The 21,696-nt window shown below is 42.3% G+C and overlaps 1 protein-coding gene across 1 annotated transcript in view; it reads left to right on the forward strand.

Moving 5' to 3' along the window:
* The window catches only part of LOC125436736 (muscle, skeletal receptor tyrosine protein kinase-like), a 43,764-nt gene extending 22,387 nt beyond the window's left edge, over window positions 1-21,377 (forward strand). Inside the window, exons 8-13 of the mRNA XM_048503978.1 lie at window positions 5,629-5,753; window positions 11,681-11,840; window positions 13,979-13,985; window positions 18,246-18,530; window positions 19,162-19,337; window positions 21,246-21,377. Of these exons, the coding sequence (XP_048359935.1) occupies window positions 5,629-5,753; window positions 11,681-11,840; window positions 13,979-13,985; window positions 18,246-18,530; window positions 19,162-19,337; window positions 21,246-21,277 (785 nt within the window). The 3' untranslated portion in view covers window positions 21,278-21,377. The remainder of the gene's footprint in view (window positions 1-5,628; window positions 5,754-11,680; window positions 11,841-13,978; window positions 13,986-18,245; window positions 18,531-19,161; window positions 19,338-21,245) is intronic.
* Window positions 21,378-21,696: the final 319 nt, after the last annotated feature.

Here is a 21,696-nt window from a genome sequence, read left to right on the forward strand (position 1 = left end):
AGATAATACAGATGATCAGTTTACCAAACGATTGCATATGCACCATAGTCAATTAGTATTTGGGGGAGGGTTGTCTGTATTCAATTGCTATCATTACAATCCCTGTAATAGAATCAGTGTGGAATTAACACAAGCCATTCTTGCATTCAGAAGCCCTGACTGTAATGTAATGTTCTGAATTCTCTGGGAAAAGACCATCACCTCAGTTTTCTGTCCTACGCTTGCACAGATATCAAAATAAAAGGTATACCGTAATGTCTGTATGTTCCCAGTTTGAAAAAGGGACAAGGATGCTTTTCGTTTCAGGATTTCGCAGTCAAAAGTGCATGAATGAAAAGGATCCTAATTTGGCAGCAGAGCTGTGAACACATGGCCCAACCTTAATCCTCTACATGTGAGCAAAGGCGCGCCTTACGTGCATAGAACAAAGTCCAGCACTGGCATGAAGAGAACTTCCTTACTCATTTCCTTAGGAAAGTAATTTGAACACATCTTAACCTTGCATGCACTTGCCTTTGGGGATTTTCTGTGAATATAGCAATGAGTAATTGTGCTACACTGGTTCTATATAGACCTACCGGATAGTAATAGGTTGCATTTTACATAAAATGCCTTGGAGTTCTTCTGAACTGACTCTCAATCATTTGTACCAAATCTGTGAGGACGACAGCTTCCCCTCCCAAAGCGCATCCCCCCCCCCCGACTGACCGCCTCTAGTTCCCTGGCTGCAAGCCTCTTTTTTTCCCCCTCTTTTTCTTTCCGTGTTTTTTATAAGGAGCTGACTGCAGAGTGCATGACTCCCCATTTAATATTCCCACGCCAATCCTGCGAGATAGTTCAGGTTGCGAAGATGACTAGCCCAAGGTTACCTAGCGAGCAGTGGTGACGGGAATCTCCTGGGGGGGCTCTTTTCCTGTTTTCTTTTTCACTTTCTCCCTGTTTTCCTCCTGTTCTGTGGTAATTGCCAATGATACTTTTTACCCTCTTACTATCCCATCTTCCTGATACTGAAATTCTGATAAATTAGAGCTAACCGCATGTATAAAAAGCCTCAGTTATGGTCCTGGGAAATATTCAGGTCCTGTTAGCTATAAACAGGCTCTTCTCCCAACCGAGAAAATTGTTTCTTGCTAAGGCCATTTCAAATTGATAAAGTTACATAAGAGGGAAAGCATGACCTTCCTCTCCCTTTGTGCTATAGTTTCAATCTGAATCCGGCCTTCATGCCTGAGAATTGTTCTGAGCATAGAAATCTGAGAGAATACCTGACCGAGTGAACCCAGGATTGTCACAAGGAGGACGCAAGAACTGTGTAATGTGTGAATGGTCTTCCTGGTTCCTGGAGACATTTACCTCTAGGCAGTTGGTGTTAAGCCAAACTAGAATTGAAAATGGGAGATTCATAAATAAATCTTAATGGATCTCTGAGGCCGTTTCCGCATGGCCCCCCAGGCGCCCCCACGCCGGCAAGAATTCTGCCGGCGTGGGGGCGGAGGCCGTTCACACGCAAGCGTGCGGGCGGCATCAGGAGAGGCCGGCGGACGACAGGCGGCTCCGCATGGAGCCGCCTCTGCCCCCTTCCCTTTCCCACTCACCTTGTCCCCGTCGTCGACCTGCTGGCCTCCGAAGCCCCGCCCATGCTGCCCTCTGACCTCCAGGGGTCGGAGGACAGTGAGGGAGGGGCTTCGGAGGCCAGTAGGCCGATGACGGGGACAAGGTGAGTGGGAAAGGGAAGGGAAACAGCGTGTTCCCAGCGGTGCTGTTCGCACCGCGCCAGGGAAGACGCTGTTCCCTCAAAAGCAACCCTTTAACTAGGGTTAGTTTTAGGGCGAACCTGACGCCTTAGCCTTGAGGAGGAAGAAGGGCAGCCAGGTCGGCGCTGCTGCGTTTTTACTGCCCCCAGGCCGCCGTTTTTGGCCCATGTGGAAACGGCCTTAGTGTTTTGAAAACTTTGGTTTGCTGCTACTTGAGGGAGGACATGATTTGGATCAGGGCCATTGCCCTGTGATGATTTAATTCTTCTCTGTAATCACAAACAGTTATATTAATGATTAGAGCTGAAGCGACTAATAGATCAAAGGAATCTTGCACAACAAAGAGCAGAAAGTAGGTTTTGGTGACTGTTCAAAAAAACCCAGAAATGATGTGAAGGAAGAAGGTGAAGGTGAACAAAGGCATCATTTGATCGATGACTTCATGCAGCAAAAGTCTGAGAACCAACATCTTGAAATAAAGTAACATTGAAACTGACCATATCATATGTGATGGGGAAAATTAATTTCAGCAGACATAAATTCAGAATTGCGAATAATGCCTCATTAGACTAATATGGAATTGTCTCATCCCTTCAACAGAACAGATATGTTAGTGAATTTCTGAACATCTGACTGTGTAGCTCTGATTTGTCTAATGTTTGTTTTGGCTGGTCCTGGTTTTTAGGTACATTCTTGTTTGGTAGAAAACTACTAAATGATTTTAGTCCAAAATAATACAGTTTTCTCTTGTTTTTTGCATATTCACTGGCACTGTTTTCATAATAACCAGCAAACATTTGTACAAAAACCAACCTACTGATTAGCTTAGATAAATATTTCTTTAATGACTGGCTGTATGCATTTAGACTTCCAGTTGAAGAAAGGAGTTGCATCCAATGAAGAATCTAAGTTGTTTTATTCCAGTTTTTGGCTGCAAAATTTGGAAGACTGAAGTGTTGCTACACTATGTAAATTTTATACCTCCGTGTAAATCTCTGGGATTTTGCAGTGGCCTATGTACAATGTATACCATGTGTTCTTTCGGAATTTGTTGTTGCTAGAGTAGTCAAGAAATTTCTTACGTGAGAAGCCTCTCTGGGTATTTTCCATTACATTTTATATATCTGGTTAGGATTTTGGAGGAAGTTTTGGTAGTGGTGCTGAGGGCTAGAAGCCCAGGTTGCCACTGAAAACTATGGAGTAGGGAGGAAAGGGTGCTTTAACCCTTCCTGTTCTCCTCATTTCTGCCCACTCCCTCAGCAGTCTCTGCCCCACACTCATTTTGCTATGCATGTATCCAGTATCCTTCTGGGAAGAAAAGTGATATGAGGAAGGTGGTTGCAAAAGGAAATAGTGGACAGGAAGGAAGCCCTTACTTGCCTAAAATAAAATGTGTTTCTGCAGTATATTGGAATGGCATAATCAGGCATATACTATATGTGGCATATACTATAAATGAACAATAATTTTATCGGGCATGGAATTCAGTATCTTGATAATGTCCACTGGTTTTTTTCCCTTAAATAGGCAATCTTCTAGTCCTTGGGCCTTTTCCCACTTACCTTAAGCCCCGCGCTACTTGAGGAGAGTAGTGCTGGGTCCAACGGCACTTCCCACGACAGGGGCGGCAACAGCGCAGCTGCCCCGACGCTGCCGCTGTCGCACCCCCTCAGCGCGCGGCATCCCTGGAGCCCTTCTTAACGGTGCCTTTTGATGACCCCGCACAGATGACCCCGGGCGCACGCCTGGGATGCCACACGCTGAGAGCAGCGCTGAGAGCAGCGCGCGGCATGGGGGGATCAAAGAGAATGGGGAAAGGCCCCTTGTTAAGAACTGAACATATGTGCGTAATGCATTATGATTTAAATATTTTAAGCGATGTTGTGTTGAAAATGGAGCAAGCTTGTTCCCTGCTTCTGAGGCTAGGAGCAATGGATTCAAGGCACAGGAAAAGAGATTCCACCTAAACATCAGGAAGAAATTCCTGACAGTAAAGGCTGATCAACAGTGGAATACCCCACTTTGGAGTGGGGTGGAATCCCCTTCTTTGGAGGTTTTTAAACAGAGGCTGGATGGTCATCTGTCAAGGGTGCTTTGATTGTGTATTCCAGCATGGCAGGGGGTTGGACTTGATGGCCCTTGTGGTCTTTTCCAACTCTATGGCCCTTTCTGCAAACGCAGAATAATGCACTTTCAATCCACTTTCAATGCATTTTGCAGCTGTGCGGAATATCAAAATCCACTTGCAAACAATTATGAAAGTGGATTGATTCTATATCAAACATTAGGAGATCTAAATTACTCATGGGCTGAGCTGACCCAAATTTTTTTGCTAGATAAATGAAGTGCTTCTCCACCTTGGTGTCATCGTTATTATTATAGCAATAGGGTCATTCACAGCGCAGTCCTATGCAGAATTATACCTTTCCTAGTCCATTGAAGAATGTAACTCTGCTTAGGATAACAATGTAATTATATATTAAAAAATTCTCATCGTCTTTACTATCTGTCACATCTTTGCTTCATCCTCTTTGTCACTCTGCCTATGTCCTAGTCAATTAATAGACATCAAAATGATTAATAACATCCCATAGCTCCTTTCATGGACAGAACATTTTTCCTCAGGCATTTGGCAATCCTAGTTTTTAGTCATGACACACAGTGTATAGAGGATATTGAATCAGCCATGATACTGAAGTGCCATGACCACCTCTCAAAATATAGGCTATGGCTGTCTTTCAAAGTGATATACTTAGCTAAGGGAAGCACTGGTGACATTCTGACATCCACTTTGCTTCATTTGACTGTATTGGAATTGAAGGACCATTAATATGAAGACAGGCTAAAAAGTCTAAGACCTTTTAGTTTAGGAAATACGATGACTGAGTTTTATACAATTATGCACAGGGCAGAGATAATGGACAAAACACTCAAGGGCTTTCAATGATGTTGATGGACAATAGACAAAAGGAAGTACTACTTTATTCAATGAATGGTTAAATTATAAAATGGAAGATGTAGGGAATAGCCGTAAGCATAGGCAGCTTCAAAAGGGAATTGATAACTTCATGGAGGCAAAGCCCATCAGGAGCTGAAAAACACAGTGACTAAAGAGGGGATCCCCACATTTATAGGCAGAAGACCTCTGAATCCCAATGTCACAAGGCAACAATGGCCCCTATGCCCTGTTTATTGACCCTCCCAGGCAAATGGTCAGATGCTGAGTCAAACAGGTTTCTGGACTAGATGGACAGCTCTGATTCAACAGGTCTCTTCTTATGGTCTGATTTAACAGGTCTCTTCTTATGTAGAACAATTACAGCCCCATCTAAACCCAGAGGCAGTGGGTTGTAACGCTGATGCAGCACTGCTCTGCCACCTCCAAAAGGGCTTTTTGGTGGTGTGGGGAGGAGGGAAAAGCCCTGAAAAATCCCTGCCATGGAAAATCCCCATAGACTGAAAGGACATACACCACAGAAAGTGTGGCGTAAGTCCAAGGGCTGGTGTGCTCCGCTACTGGCTCTCAATCCTGGGAACACCCCAGCTGTACCTTTTTCCCCACGCAGGTGTCCAAGACCTTTTGCCCCACCCCCCTTTGGAGGGGTTGTAACTCTGCTAGGAAATATGATTGCTTTATATTAAAAAACCCAAAAGCAAAGCATTTGTGAAAATCGTGGGGGGTTGCATTCTCTAATGTCTTTGTCACTCAGCTTTTCAATATATTTTAATTGTTCTCATTTGAACAATGGCTATTAGAAATATTTATGTTGTTTAGTTCTTCTTTCTTACTACAACAAAAAGAGCATTAACAGTATAAAAACATGCAAGACACAATGCAAAGTATACTTTAAGAATGTCTTTGTCTTCTGCACAGTTTTTGCCCGAATTTTGAAAGCTCCTGAATCTTATAATGTCAGCTTTGGCTCTGTGGTAACACTGCGGTGTGCAGCGGCAGGCATTCCAACTCCTACCGTAACCTGGCTTGAAAATGGAAAAGCTGTAAGTGTCCTTATAATTCTTTGAATTTGGTGATGGCAGCATTTAGAAATGTGTTTTTCTTTCTTTTTTATTATCCATAGAATGCAGGTGCTTTTTCCTCCCTGTGCATTTAAAAATTGACAGACAGGATCCAGTCTGCAGATACAGCCCCTGAGAATTTCATTCAAGCTGTATAGCAAATGCAAAAAGCCAGAAGTTTGTTTCCCATGGAAATGAAAAAAGAACTATGTCTAATGGTGAACATTAAAAAATGAATAGAAAAATAAAGGACAAAATTAATTAAAATAACAAACAGAAATTAAATGTTCCTAGACATGTCACATGAGAACTAGATTCAATCAAACATTTAGCTGACCTGTATGTTTGTTGCCCTGTTATTTCATAGCTCTTATTAATTACTTGAATCCAGTGGGTATTGCATAGGAGAATGTTCCTGTAGACTCTAACCCATGTTAATAAATGAAAGTGGCATGCCAATTACATTTTCAGCCTCAAGTACCTGATATGAATTCCACCCTCCCACCCCCAATCTGTGAACAATGGTACATCAAGTATTAATCTCTGGGGGCTGGAAAACTGACAGGCAACCAACAGCAGGTAAAGTGGATATGAGCTTGAATTGTACTCCAGAGTTAAATTTGAATCTGAATTTGTAATGTGGAAATGCAGACTTAGAAACTGAACATAAAAAGTCAATGCAGCTGGCTTTTTTGAAATCTTAGTGGCGTTGGCATTAGAGAAGTGTATTACATTTAGCCTGCTCCTATTTGCAGAACTTCCATAGTAACAGTCCATTCCTTTACCTTGGCTGTATTTGGGTTTGTGCTGTCAGCTCTTTGGCCTCCATGCCTGGCAAGCAAAAATCAGCTGTAACTCTCAAGACGAAACCATTTAAAATATGGTCAACAGACCTTTATTGCATGAATGCATGCCTACATTCTTAGCTAGGACCGGATGCAATCAAGTGCAGAAAATTAGACATTGATTTATTCCTGCATCTTAGATTTTTTAAAGGATTAAATAAAGTCCTTTTCCACATGCACATGATTTTCTCAGTGATCAAACCATGTGTATTAGAAACATAAATAATTAGAAACATAAATAATTAGAAACTGCTAAATAATTCCATACACCTCCATTCCCCCTGTCGTTCCCCACCTTGTCTCTTCAATTGCACTTATTCCACACACTGCTGCTGAAAATGCATTATTCCTAATGGTGGTGGGATGTCATCCATGATGCAGAAGAACAACCCTTCCCCCTTTTTTTCCTTTTGTGCAGGTACCATGCTGTTACATTGAAGTGGCAACTCAAAAAATGTCTCAGACCCCACTTCTACCATTGAAAATACCCACTCAAAATGGAAGCCAAAAAATCCAACCCCCCACTGGAGCAGGCACCATTACCTGAAGGGAAAGAAACATGTATCCTGCCCCCCCCCCAATAACATTTTTCTGCCAAATTAGAGCTGCAGTAATGTACAATCATTACTTCAGCAGTCTCTTGTCAATTTCCTCCAGTAAAGGCATCCTCTCTTGTAAATTTCACTCACTCCCACTGTGGAGAGTGACCCTTTCCGCAGCAAAATAAGACATCCTGGGGATTTCTTTAAAAAACCCATCTCCCCATTTTTTGTCCAGACAGGACAACAAAATAAAATATCTGAGGAGAGCGTGGCTTATTTCTCCCTCCCAATCAAAAAAGCTCTCCCTTTCATTTTCTCCCACTGGCCACTTTCTGGTGCTTGATTTTTTCCATTTTAATTAAAGTGAGAGGTTTTTTTTTATTGGGCAGGAGAAGTAAGTTGTTTCCTAAGCTCCACACAGGGAGCAGGAGATGAATTAAAGTCAACTCAGCAAAAAATAATTGCTAGCTTAGAATATTCACAAAAATCTGAGTTGAGCAGAAATAACACATCCTGAAGACATCTTGGGGAAAAGGCTGTGCTGACTTCCTCCCCAAAATGCTTTTCCCCCCATCCTCTGGATATTTTATTTATGCTGTGCAAATAAAAGATACACAAGTGTCTCTTAGGCTCCTTCTGCACATGCAGAATAATGCACTTTCAAACTGCTTTCAATGTTCTTTTAAGCTGTGCAGAATAGCAAAATCCACTTGCAAACAGTTGTGAAAGTGGTTTGAAAATGCATTATTCTGCGTGTGCGGAAGGGGCCTTTGTGTTAATGTTACACTGCTAGTTCAATATGAAATTGACAAAGCTGATCCAGTCATCCCTGTTTCTTTGTATCTGTGCCTGAATGTTAACATCGCAAGCTCTGTGTGAAACTGACAAAGCTGATCAAATTGTCCTTGCTTCTTATTTCTGCCTCAATGTTACATTGCTAGTTTGATATGACAAGGATAATTTTTTAAAAAATTCTTTTGAAAATGGAGCATGAGGGGAAAGATAAAATGGCTGAAGGGGAGGTTGGGTGTAGATAAGGCACCACAGACTTAATTTTCTTCCGTTCTTTCTGTCTCTGGGATTTCTAAGTGTGGGAATCTAAAACAGAAAATTCTCAGCATCTCCCAAAAATACCATTCCCAAAATTCTTTGGCGGAAGCCAGGATGCTAATATAAAACTGATATGAATTGTCATGTAATTATCCCCACAGTCTCCTCTTGATTCATTTTTAATTTTTAAATTTAGTTCATAAAGAGGCCTTCTTGAAAATGAGATATATCATTTTGATAGAATAGAAATTTTAAAAGTCTGACATTCCAAGCTGGAAAGCTATTTGTCAGCTTAGAAGGGCTAACAAGCAATTACTTGCAGTGATCCTGAGACTTTCTGGGGATATTTTCTCTTAGCTGATGTAATGCAAATAGCAAAAGGCAACACTTAACTGTTTTTCAAGCTGTTTTGAAGATATCTTTGCCAAGGCAAAGGGATTGCCTTGCGCAAAGAGAGACAGCCCATTTTCTGAAGTTCTATTGCAACTTTCCTAATTTTTCCCCTGTCCCAGTGAATTGTGGCATGGAGACCATTCTTTACTATGTGATCCAAGCTGAGAATGAACAGTCTTGACTTGCTCTCCAAATTCTCAAATTTCCTTTCCAAAATGTTCAGCCAGAGCAGCATATCACATAAAAACATCCCACTTGACAACAGAACTTTTAAGGGTGGATACTGCCTGTGTAGGTACAAGAAGAACAGAAGAGAAGGAATATTTTGGGAGCGCATGAAGAAAGTAGAGAGCAGTAACTTTTATCAGCAGGCGTTCTGAACATCTGCACGGCTGTGACTGCTATAAACCAGGGTGCTTTTTGTGTATGTATGTTTACATATGCATGATCTGGAAAAACTCTAGTTTTCCTTTTAATTTTTTAAAAGTAAAGCTTTAGACATCATAGGTATAAGGAAATGTATATGCAAAAGCTCAGAAACCACAATGCAACAAAATAGACATTCTGGTGACAAGGCTTTTAAAAAGTGGGAGAGAATGAAAGAGAACATAAAAGCATCTGTGATGAACTAGGTGATAAGGCTTTAGAACACTGGGTTACATCCTGTCAGCTTTTTACTTGATCTCTTCCCAATACCTCAACTTGCTAAAGCCACTGTCCCTTGTGGCTTTTGTCACAAGAACTAATACACTGATTTTGATGGTCAAAGATGGCTCCCTTGGCCTACTTTTGCCAGTGGAGATACTGGTGGGGTGCCATCCTTTTACTCCCACTGACCCCTTTCCTACTGTATCTACAAAATTCTTCCCCTTGTTATTTTCCAGTCCCATATGTACTAGTTCCCATCTTCCACAGAAACCCCCTTCCACAGGAACCTGTCTTTTTCTTTCTCGGTACAAAATGTTGTGTGCATGGATGGTTGTGAGCATAATAACTCATCATGCCAGAATTCAGTGGGAATCAATCAGAAACTTTGAGCTGACTGATTGAATATGTTTTTCATTTATTCTGAATGCAGACTTTTATTTTCTTGGTTGCATAGTTTGGAATCTCTTAGTGCAAACGTATGTACATATCCCATATCTAGGGACACAAATGATGTCCTCTGTGGCTACATATGCCACATGGAAAATAAGGAAAAACAGTTTAAATGTGAAGTTTTGTGGTGCATTAGCTCTGGGATTAGAACACCTGGACAAACTCAGGGAAAATGGAGTTCATGCCCTCAGGAAATTGCTTTTGCACACCAGCAAGAACAATTTCTGCAGAGTAAATTTCTGATTTCTGAAGAAACAGTTTGATTAAATGTTTAATTCTGGACAAAGTGAAATGTTTAGACAAACAGAAAACCCTGACAAGGGCACTTTTTCATATGAATAGCTCTTATTTTAACATATGCATACTTATTAAAGTAGGAATGATGCATTCCTACTTAAAGTAGTAGAACAGGGACTCTGGGGGCTAGTGTGAATCAGAAAAGAATATTGAATATCAGTGCTAAGTCATAGGCTATTTAACATGTTCTTATTCATTCAAATATTTGCGGGGTTGAATTTCTACAGGTTTGAAGTGTGTATAGTGGGATAAGTGTTTTGAATAATCATACTTGTGTTTTGAAGTATGTGCCTCTATGCCTATTAAAGGTTAATAAAGATAAAGATAAAGAAGTATGTGCCCCAGGTAGACAGCTGGAGAAATAGGAAGGTGGCCTAATCCAGACCTCTGGGAGCTGGTCCAAAAATCAAAGTCATTTTTCAGCCTTCAGACATTTGTCAAAGTCATTTTTCAGCCTTCAGACATTTGTATTTTGATGACCTTTTTATTATTTCTGCCCCAAAATCTAATTCTAATCTCACAGTTTATTTAACAATTAAAGCTATGACAGAATTGATGTAATGTATAAACAAACCAGTGGGGGACCTGCAAAAAGGGGGTGGCAGGGACTTACCGCGGCCGTCATTTGCTGCCAGGGGAAGGGCGGCGTGCACCTGTGTCTCGCTGTGGCGTGGCTGTTGGGGGAGGGCCCATTCCTGCGACACTGGGGCTGAGCAGCCACCTGATTGGCAGTGACTTGTTCCGGGTTGCAGAGTCACAGCGTCAACAGCCAGGGCCGCCCCCTCGCTTTAAAGGGCGGGGGCGTGCGCGAGCGGGCCCTCTTTGCCTCGCCGCCTGAGATTGTGTATTATTTCACTCAGTCTTTGTTTCTCATCATGTCATCTATTCCCTTCCTCTGGTGGCAATTGATAGAGAAAGAAAGTCCATCTATCACTGTCCCCTAATTTCTCTCTTCTCCTTCAATTCTCTCCCTTTCTCCCCTCTTCCAACTCCTTCATTTGCACGCAGTGAAGTTGAGGGGAAGTAGGTTTGTGACAGTCAAAAGGATGCCTTTCTGTACTCGGACCTGTGGAATTTGCTGCTGTGGAATATGGTGATAACTATTAGATGGCTTTAAAAGGAGTCTGTGGGCTTTCATGAACTTCTGGCCTCATTCATATTGAGCATACACTCCCTTCAGGTTGGATTCTAGGTTATGCACAATAATAAGCATTTTCTTCAGGTTTTCCCACTCCCTCCACCCCCCACACACAAGAGCAGTTCCTCCAACATGGATTGAACAAGAAAATGCAGGGGGGGGGGGGCAAATGGTGGATCAGATTGGCTGTGGATGCTTTGCAGGGTTTTTTTCCCATTTTAAAAAATACTGTGGGGAAAATACTGCTGGGTCCACTGCAAAGCACACAGCTGCGAGATAAGCACAGCGTGCATAAATGGTCCACAAGAACATGTCAATAAATGGCTAGACGAAAACTGCACGTTTAGAACTAGTATCCTTCTGAATACAAACAGGCATGCCTTCTGGCCTTCTGAGTATATGTTGCTAGCTGCTTTGCGAAACCAAATGCTGTACTAGATAGACTACTATTCTAGTTCATCACAGATGCTATTATGTTCTCTCTCATTCTTTCTCACTTTAAAAAAATTATCCATAACGTTCATTTTTTCCCCTCCTTTGTCTTAGGTCTCAGTGGGCTCCATAGTGGAAACAGTAAATGACAGAATGATTGATTCTAGGCTGCAAGTTTATGTCACTCGACCTGGCCTGTTCACCTGTGTAGCCACCAACAAGCACAGTGAGACATACAGCACTGCAAAAGCTGCGGCCACTATCAATGTATCAGGTATGTGCTAGAGAGAAAAGGCCCATTTGCATGATTCAATGATATTTAGCTCTAGCATGGGGTTTCTGTCTCCCTTTCTCCTGCACACACATGTACAGACACTGCAGAAAGTGAAGAGCTTCTCTTGCTTGTTAATTTACAGCGGGTTAAATTTGATCTAGGAGTGCACCTCTTCGCCTGTTTCTTCCTATATTATTACACTTCAGAGGTTGGCACAGCTATAATTTCCTACATATTTCCTGCCATCCTGATTACAGTGTCCTAAGAACACTCTGTAAACTCATCCAGGAGAAGGAAGTAACGGTGGGGTAGCACTATTAATATCACTTGCCAAGCAATGTGAAAATAGTTTGCTGAGCTACTGACATCTTGAATATTACTTGTGAGAATTGATACCACGTTGATCCTAAAGTACAGCATATGGTCACTACGTTATTGCAGAGACTTTTGGATCTCTCATTGTTTAGTAGTAGAAGAGTGGTTCTCCACTCAAGCAATCCAAGCAGTTGGCACTATTGTGAGGAGAGGGTGCCCAGCATGCTCCAAGACAACAACAATGCAGGAGAAAATGCCAAGTGTGGCTGGTTACACGGACAGCTGCTAGATCTGCACTTCTTTCTGGTGGGTTCAAAGCAAGCTTCAGAATGTGCCAATATGTCCTTTGGCAACATGCCAGAAGAGGGGCTTTTGTCCCCTCCCAGACCTTCTCTGCCCCAAACAGAGGCAGATCAAAAACAAGCATTCCTATTTAAAGAATGCTATTCCTGGGGGAAGAATTAGAGCTAATAAAAGGAAACACTTCTTCATGCAACGTGTGATTGGTGTTTGGAATATGCTGCAACAGGAGGTGGTGATGGCCACTAACCTGGATAGCTTTAAAAAGGGCTTGGACAGATTTATGGAGAAGTCGATCTATGTCTACCAATCTTGATCCTCCTTGATCTCAGATTGCAAATGCCTTAGCAGACCAGGTGCTTGGGAGCAGCAGCAGCAGAAGGCCATTGCTTTCACATCCTGCATGTGAGCTCCCAAAGGCACCTGGTGGGCCACTGCGAGTAGTAGAGTGCTGGACTAGATGGACTCTGGTCTGATCCAGCAGGCTAGTTCTTATGTTCTTAAGCACAATGCCTCTGAGGTGGACATTGGCTTGTTCTGTGGGCAGAAGTGATAGTGGACTTTCCTGCTTGGGTTGGCCTTCAACCAGGGTTTTGTCAAGTTAGGAAGGAAACCTCAAACCTTTAGTCGCCACTGAAGGAACAGCATCATTTGCTGGCTTTCCATCCAGTTTTCCTCTACTTCTTCCAGTGATATGGGATGCCACAAAAACTTATGACAGGGTCAACCTACTGGACATTGCTAATTTGTATGCCTCTATACCCTATTATTTAAGATGAAATAAAGGTTTGGATCCAGACTAGGCTTTCTGTTCACACAAGGCACATTTGTCAGAGGAAAAGAATGTTCCCGCCTCCTTCTCCTACTGTAGCCCACAGATCTCCTGGAAGAGAGGGAACAGAAGACTCTTAGGAACAGCATGAGAAGAAAATTGAGGGTCCACAACAGGAAGAAGGAAGTGGTGAAAAATACCCCCATTCCCTTTGTTAGCAAAAATAAAAAACCACCTTTAGATCCAATACAAAGTGAGGTGGAAAACCTTGGCCTTGATCCAAATGTGTGTGTGTATAGGCCCATCAAATAACTGATAATCACACCAATCAGCAGTTGGGCAGTGAAAGAGGACCTCACCCCTTTCTTTTGATTGGCCATATAATTGATTGTCAACAAGGGCTTCATATGCATCGCTCTGGGACCAAGATTGGGTGAGGGACAAGGCATGTGGCACCTGGCATTCCTCATTCAGCTAAACATATGCATGTTGGAGAGGTTTGCTTGCATTCCATGCATAAATGGAGCAATGAACTATCTTAAGAACTGTTTCTTCACTTTCATCTCTCTAGAAGCTTAATGGAGAAAGTCTATGAAATTCTTTAGCATTCAGTTTGGGATCTTAAATTTACAAAGATGTTTCAAGTACAGCACACATAACACTGACCAGCTCTTTTTCCCTCCCTCCCTCCCTCCCTCCCTCTCTCTTTCTCAATTCTTTGTTGGGATGAACTTTTGGGCATTTCCCTTAGAGTGGAGGTAAGTATAATCTATGGATTGATATTATTGTGTAATAAGAAAAGTGCAGACGACAACTAGCTAAGGCAACCTTGTTAAGCTGCTTATCATACCGCTAAGGCTGAAAATAGCTGCAGGTAACTGACAGTGTAATCCTCAACAGGTACACTGTTCTAAACCCATTGAGTACGATGGGCTTAAAAGGAAGTAGTGTCGCTACTTAGAATTGTACAGTCAATCACCCACTGTCTACAGCTTAACTTTGCAGACTGCTCCTTTTAATTATTTAATATTGCATTTAGTAGAGCACCAATTGAAGGTACCAATTAAATATGTGTATTTATTCAGGAAATGCAACTAAAGTTAAATGTATTTGTTTTGGCTATAAGCTACAGATAAAAGTAGGCATGAAAGCAAGCAAGCAAAATAATAGGCAAAAAAACCTTAGACATTATGACACATACTTCCAAAATGCTGATCCAAAATTAAATATTATTAAGTGGATCCAAGCGACAATGAAGCCCAAGTTTCAAAACATGTAATCATATTTCAGTCCAAACCAGAAAAGAAGGGCACGTACTAACTTCAAAAGCCAAAAGTAGCACAAGCTGTTGCATAAGCTGTTCGTTTTCACCAGCGATCAAGTAGTGTTTTAGCAAATGTTATTAATATTAATGGATTTGCAACAACTGAATGAAGGTATTTATTCTGAATATTCACAGTCAGAGAATAATAAAACAAATATTGCAAAATATCTTCGGCATGTACAAATGCAAGCCAATAAATTGGGATTGTCCCAGTAGATCCAAACTCGAAGCCTGCTCCTGTTGACTGCTCATCTTTCATCTTTAGAACACTGAAATGGCTTTTTCAGTTCCCAAGAAAAAAGAATCCCCCCAAATCAGCAAGAATTGATTCTCTAAAAGCTAGAGGAAAATTCATTTTGATTTTTTCATAAAGTTCAACCAGTGCTGTTTTCAGAAAATACCTAAGGATATTATCCCTTCCCACTGCAACTGGATGTGTGATAAAAGGGTCCATGGCTCAGTGACAGAGATTGTTACAGATTCAGTTCTTGACTCTTCCAGCTAGATGATCCTGGGACACAGGTGCTGGGAATGAGCTCTCTAAGCTGAAGACCCTGGAGAGCCACTGCCAATCATTGGCATTCAGGCATTGTGGGCCTTGTAGGGTTGTCAAGGCGATAGACATTCAGTGGTGGTTTGCCATTGCCATTTTCAGAGATGTTGTTTCATAAGATAGTACCATTGTTTGTATTTCAATGTTCTCTGGATTTCCCTTATATTCAGGGTCTAATAACCCAACTACCAGATTTCTTAGTCTGTGTGTGTGTGCGTGAGTGTGTGCGTGCGTACACACATGCTTTAACCACAGCATTCAAAGTTGTCACCACAGTAGAGCAAGACAGAATTTCACACTGACTGCCACTACTTTCCTCAGAGAGGTACAGAGAGGCTTGTCACAGCAGATAACTGTTCACATCATGAACTCAAATGCCTCTCAACAAGGGAAATATCCTCCTCCCCCCTTGGTACCATACTGTTACTTACCCAATGAGAGTGAGGGGGCCACAGCCAGTCAGGTGGCTCCTCTGTTCTTAGGCCTTTCCTGACTCACTCTGAAGGTAAACAGTAAATTTGCTTTAACAGAATTGCACTTTAAAATCACCATTTCCTTGAAATCCGTCACAGTTCCCTTCCACACCCCTGGAATGCTCTCATTCATGCCAGCATGGCCTCCTGCAGCACAGAACTGGCAGGCAAGTCTAATTGTTTATATTTCCCAATAACAACTTATTTATCTATTTACATTATTTATAGTCTCCTTTTTGTGCCCAGATTAAAGGCAGATTACACAGTTTAAATCAATGCAATCTGTAGGATAGGACATTCAATAAATAGGAAATGTGATATGTAAAAACATTTTAAAATCTGGGACAAATCTGAAAAAAGCATAAGTATAAACAAGAAAGATAACACACACAGGGACAGATAATATGTAGTATATACTGTAGTAAAGTTCACAGTCTTTCCCCCTTTATTAATGCAATCTTTGTAATAATAGCCCCCTTTTTTGCAGTCAAGTAAATAGCCCCCATTTTTTTGCAGTCAACTGCTGACTTATAGCAACCCTGGTGGGGTTTTCAAGACAAGAGACACCCAGAGATGGTTTGCCATTGCCTGCCTTCACATCACAACCCTGGTATTCCTTGGAGGAATCCCAAACAAATACATGCCAGAGTCAACCCTGCTTAGCTTCTGAGATCTGGTGAGATCAGGCTAGCTAGGTCAGACTAATGACCTTTGTAAAAACGCACTTCTGAATAATTCAGTTTTGCACAGTTTGCCAAATGCCAAGAGTGCAGGAGCCTTCCGCATCACAACCCTGGTATTCCTTGGAGGAATCCCAAACAATCTGCCAGTGCAGGCATGTACCACCTCCCCAAGCCAATTCTCTCTTCCCACCCCCCAACCCGCCCATCTGGATTGGACTGTAATGTGCTTTGTTAGATTTTTGTGGAAAATCTGAAGTTAGCAGAGTATACAGAGACTATTGTGCGTAGCAAAGCCCATCTGGTCTCTGTGTGCGATAAAAACAAAATTACAGAGAGCATCTTTTATCTATTGAAACTAATATACTTCATTTATTGTTGGAACTGCAATTCTGGTTAGGATAGATGAAAAATAGTTTCCTAATCTAGTCTAACTAGCTAGGATGGAAGAAGATAAAGGACCTACATCCTGCCCTCATGGTGGCAAGATGGAGAAGAGTGTACATGTGTGTTGAGGCAATGGGAAAGCAGGAAGGAAAGACTTCCTTGGGAGTAGCAATCTACACATCAAAGGGATAGTGTCAGAGCAGTAGAAAAAGGATCCCTTGATCCTTGACCCCTCTATCTCTCTGACTCTCTAGTCCAGGGGTAGGGAACCTGCGGCTCTCCAGATGTTCAGGAACTACAATTCCCATCAGCCCCTACCAGCATGGCCAATTGGCCATGCTGACAGAGGTTGATGGGAATTGTAGTTCCTGAACATCTGGAGAGCCGCAGGTTCCCTACCCCTGCTCTAGTCAAATCCTCTTCCGAAATCTGAGGTAAGAGACAGCGCAAAGTCCTTGCCTTCAACACATTTTTCATTTGTTCCTTTTCCCTGTTGTTTTATGTTGGCAATGCAATGCAATGTTATGGAAGCATTTTGCATTGAACAGATTGGATAGAGCAGCATGCAGAGTTCACCAAAAGGTTACAGGGAGAAAGCATGAAGGAGAGTAGTGTAACCGAGTGCTTGGAAATCTCTGCAGCAATGAAACACTTGAACAATGCGAATTTGATAGGATGTACATCTATTTAATTGCCTCTAAAAGGGGCAGCCTTTGTCGTGGCTCTCTGAACTGAGGCAGATCGGTTGCCTCGAAGGCCTGGTAAAATACCAGACCACTTCATACCACTTAGCTGCAAGATACCAGAGTTACAGATGGCTCAGTCTGCATTGTAGGACATGGAAATGAATGGCAAAAACCTTAAAATGAACTAGGGGAAAAGGAAGTAAATGTAATTTGAATGAATTAAAGAGTAAATTAATGGAGTCTTTAAAATCCAAACAAATGAAGAAAAGATCCAGTGTGGTTGCCTGTACTCAGCTTTAATAATGCACCTAAGGCCGTTTCTGTATAAGCCAATAAACCTGCAATAACCACGGGGAAAAAACCATGTTGGGTGGGAACTTCACATAGTTCCCGACCCTAACGTGTGTCTAACCCACCCCTCACCCACGCTATTGACCGCAGGGCACGTTAAACGAGAATCACATTATGTGCGATTCTTTAGTTTTAACGCATCTGACAGCCATGACCGAGCGAACGATCGTGGCTGTGAGCTGTGTTAAAACATGAGAATCACAGTCTATATCATGGCCCAGGGGGGTCGGTCCTGCCGTGCAAAGGGGCTAGGGCGAGGGTGGGTTCATGTAACTTGCCCTTCCCCTGTTTTTATTGGCCAATGTGGAAATGGTCTAATATACTTAAACCAGGCCATAGAAATATATCCCCCAGTCAAATTAAGAGTTCTGGAGAACTTACTCAGCTGTTTTGAGGTATTTTAGTTGACCCTCACAAAAGGTATCACCTGGCTTTTCCTTTGGACCTTCAAAATAGCTACTTGTGAATTTAAAAATGATTAAACTGTTGCTTGATCACTTCTGAGTGTCTGCACAATTCTTTAGTGCGCTGAAGACCCCACCTGTCTGCTTCTCCCACCTGCAGACTCTTCAAGGGCGACACAGGCTACTGCAGCACCTACCGAGGAGAGGCATGCAGTGCTCATTACAACAACGGAGATTTGCCCAGTTGTTTTCTTCAAGCGCCCTACCCCTCACGGGGGGGGGACCCAGAAGGAACCAAGAGCTGTAATTGCTTAAGCACAGCATGGACTGAATTGAAAACAATGAGTCCTTTCTGCCGCCCTGCTGCTGAGTTGCTCTTGTGTCACTACATCTTCCAGGAGTGCAATCCTTCCAGGATTGGACCTGCTCCAAAACCTGTTTGCAGGTAATGCAAGTCCTCCCTGAGGACTAATATGAGGGGGAATCCACAGTGGCAGGGGGGAAAGCACACTGTGTAACAGACTTCCCTCTGTGATACATCTCTGAAGATGCCAGCCACAGATGCAGGCAAAACATTAGGAACAAGATCCACCAGACCACGGCCACACAGCCCAGAAAACCCACCACAACCAATAGTTCTGCAGTTGATCATTCACAGTACAGCAGAAACTATTCTCTTTTGGGAATGTCTTCATTGCTAGGTCTTTGCATGTGGTTGTTCTGGCAGACGTAGCTCCTTGCTTTCAGGGAAAGGACTACACTTCCAGTCTACAAAGCTGTTCAAATTCAAGTCATGGTATTTTCTTCTTTTGTGAAGGACTTAGAGAAAGCCATTTTTAGGGCATGTCTCAGTGGAAATAGTGAGCTTGGTTCTTTCACGCTGTAGCAAAATTTTCTGAGAAGCCCCAGTGGTGACATCACACCTTGTATGGTGCAGAAAGAATGTAAGGATCCGTTGTGCAACTGATATATACTTTTTCATGACCTCTTTGTACACTGTTTGCAATTAATTGTTAATGCACATTGTCATCACATCATTGATTGTGCATTCCACTATTCTTTGTAAAAAAATGTAGAGAGCATTGCCTTGCTGTAAAGGATCTCTACTGCTTTAAGGAATGGCTTTTGATGGAAGAAAATGCCCGCAAGGGGATCTACAAACCAGGACTGATGCTGCTTACCCTGCCAGAGTGCAACAGACTTCCCAGCGTGCACCAGGACCCCAAGGCCTGCACGAAGATCCCACATTTTAGTAAGTGGCTCAATCTGTTCGCCACTGTCTGATCCAGTTACTTTGTGAAATGATCTTTGAAGGGGATTATGCTTAAGCTGAAGGCCATAAATACTGCAAGGCTGCCAGAGAGCTTCCTGAAAAGCACTTATCGGAGATTTTTTAAAAAGAGATGAGATGAAGAAGAGCTGGGATTTATGCCCCACTTTTCTCAGCTGTAAGGAGTTTCAAAGCAGCTTACAAACTCCTCCCCTTCCTCTCCCCAGAACAGTCACCTTGTGTGGTAAATGGGGCTGAGAGAATTCTGAGAGAACTGTGACTAGCCCACAGTCACCCGGCAGGAATGTATGAGTGGGGAAACAAATCCAGTCCACCAGATGAGAGTCCACTGCTGTGGAGCAGTGGAGAATAAAACCCAGGTAGAGGCCACACATTAGACTTGGCTGGTCTTAACCACTGCACCACACTGTTCACACATTTACTTCTTTCTATACTTGCAACTTCTGCCCAGTATAGAAAAATCTGCTTCATAAGCACATAGTTTCATTTTATCCAGCAGAGTAGATCATGGTATTATTGGTTTTAAAGTGTATTTAAACTGAGATACTCAGAAAATTAAGAAAATAGTAGGTCCTGTAGGTATCCTGGACTTTCAGGTTTTTCAATTACTGAATAGCTGCTTTAATGCATTTCGTGTTAGAGGTTTTCACTTTCAAAGCTTGATTAATTAAGAGAAGATAATGTGTACCAGAGCCATATACAATTAGGGAGACCACCTGTAGTACATTCTTGGTAGTGGGAGAGAGACATGGCTGTTCTGCCATCTTTTCAGGGAGTACTTATTAGAAGATGGGTCCAGTACTTTTAGGGCAGGGATCCAGAGGTGGGATCCAACCAGTTCTCACCACTTCTCTAGAAGTGGTTACTAATTTTTTCTGAGTGCCGAGAAGGGGTTATTAAAGCAACCTCCCTGCCCAATAGGGACTGGAGGTGCGTGTGTGCGGCAGCACCACTGTTTGAATCCCATCACTGCAGGGGTCCCCAACCTTTTTGAGCATGTGGGCACCTTTGGAAATCTGACACAGTTTGGTGGGTGCAACCATAAAACGGCTGCCACAAGAGACAAAGCTAACCACAAAATGACAGGGCGTGAAGCCACACATCCTTGTGACGTGGCAGCTGCTGCTGAAGCAACTTTTAAAGAATCTGTACAGTCAAAGAGATCTTCAATTAATCAGAAACCCTGCTGTGCAAAAGCCCTACCCACTTTCTAAAAATGCTTGGTGGGCACCAGGAAGGGTTTTGGTAGATGTCATGGCACCCGCAGGCACCACTTAGAGAACCCCTGCTTTTAATGGTTTTTAATGTCAAGAGTGCAGTTCCTTTGGTCTGCAGCCCATTTCCCCACCCATTACACTGCTGATCTCTTCCCACTTTTAATGTGGTTATCAAGACCCCAGTTTTACCATACAATAAGCAAACAACAAGCTAGGAAGTGGAGGGTAAAGTAGTGACATCAGCTTTCCTTACTGTCCTGCTACATATAAGACTGTACTAGACAAGGATCTGGCAAATCTATCTGGGTTTTGTGTGTGTGTGAAATTCTCAACCTCTGCAAGTATGCTCGGGCTTTTAATTTGAATCAGACTAGCAGAATGTCCCTTGTCCTTTAACCCAGTGTTGTTTTGATAAAGTTACCAATTGAGCATGGAAAAATTGACTTGTTCTTGTGTTTTTAACTTGCTTGCTGAACAGAAATCAGCAGACATCTTTTTCAGGGGCGGGGACATTATCTCCAGTAAATGTCTGCTCATCAGCTGTTGTTAAAGGCACAACAGCAGCAGCTGGTTGAAAAGTTGATAGGTCTTGGATCCCAACATATTAAAAAGAAAAGCTGCATATTGAATAACATTTTTCCTTCTCTTTCAGACCTCAAAAAGGAAGATATAACCAGTAAGTAGCCACATCTTGTATTTGTATCACATTTTCTATGTTGAGATGGAGACTGAAACTCAAACCTTGTGCATGAGATCCTTGGGTTTAATTTTTAATAGTGGCATTATAAATTTCAACCGGTATTGCCCAGGGATGCTTGCATGTGTTATTAGTTGGGGATGCTTGCATGTGTTATTAGTTGGATGTCATTTTCTTGAAAACTTCTGTGTCTCAGCTAAATATATGCAACTGTATTTGAGGCAAAGGGATAATGGCCTGGTTTCCTTGGGAATATGGGCGCATCCCACTCTTTCCTTCTGTGATATCTGCCTTCTTTATGAACCCATTCACATTTTTGCAAAGGGGTACAAAAATCACGGTGGAAGAAGACTAAGATTTACTTTCGCAGTGCATGAAATTTTAGGTCACTAATAGAAATTACGAA

Source organism: Sphaerodactylus townsendi, linkage group LG07, assembly GCF_021028975.2.
Source record: "Sphaerodactylus townsendi isolate TG3544 linkage group LG07, MPM_Stown_v2.3, whole genome shotgun sequence".
Lineage (NCBI taxonomy): Eukaryota > Metazoa > Chordata > Lepidosauria > Squamata > Sphaerodactylidae > Sphaerodactylus > Sphaerodactylus townsendi.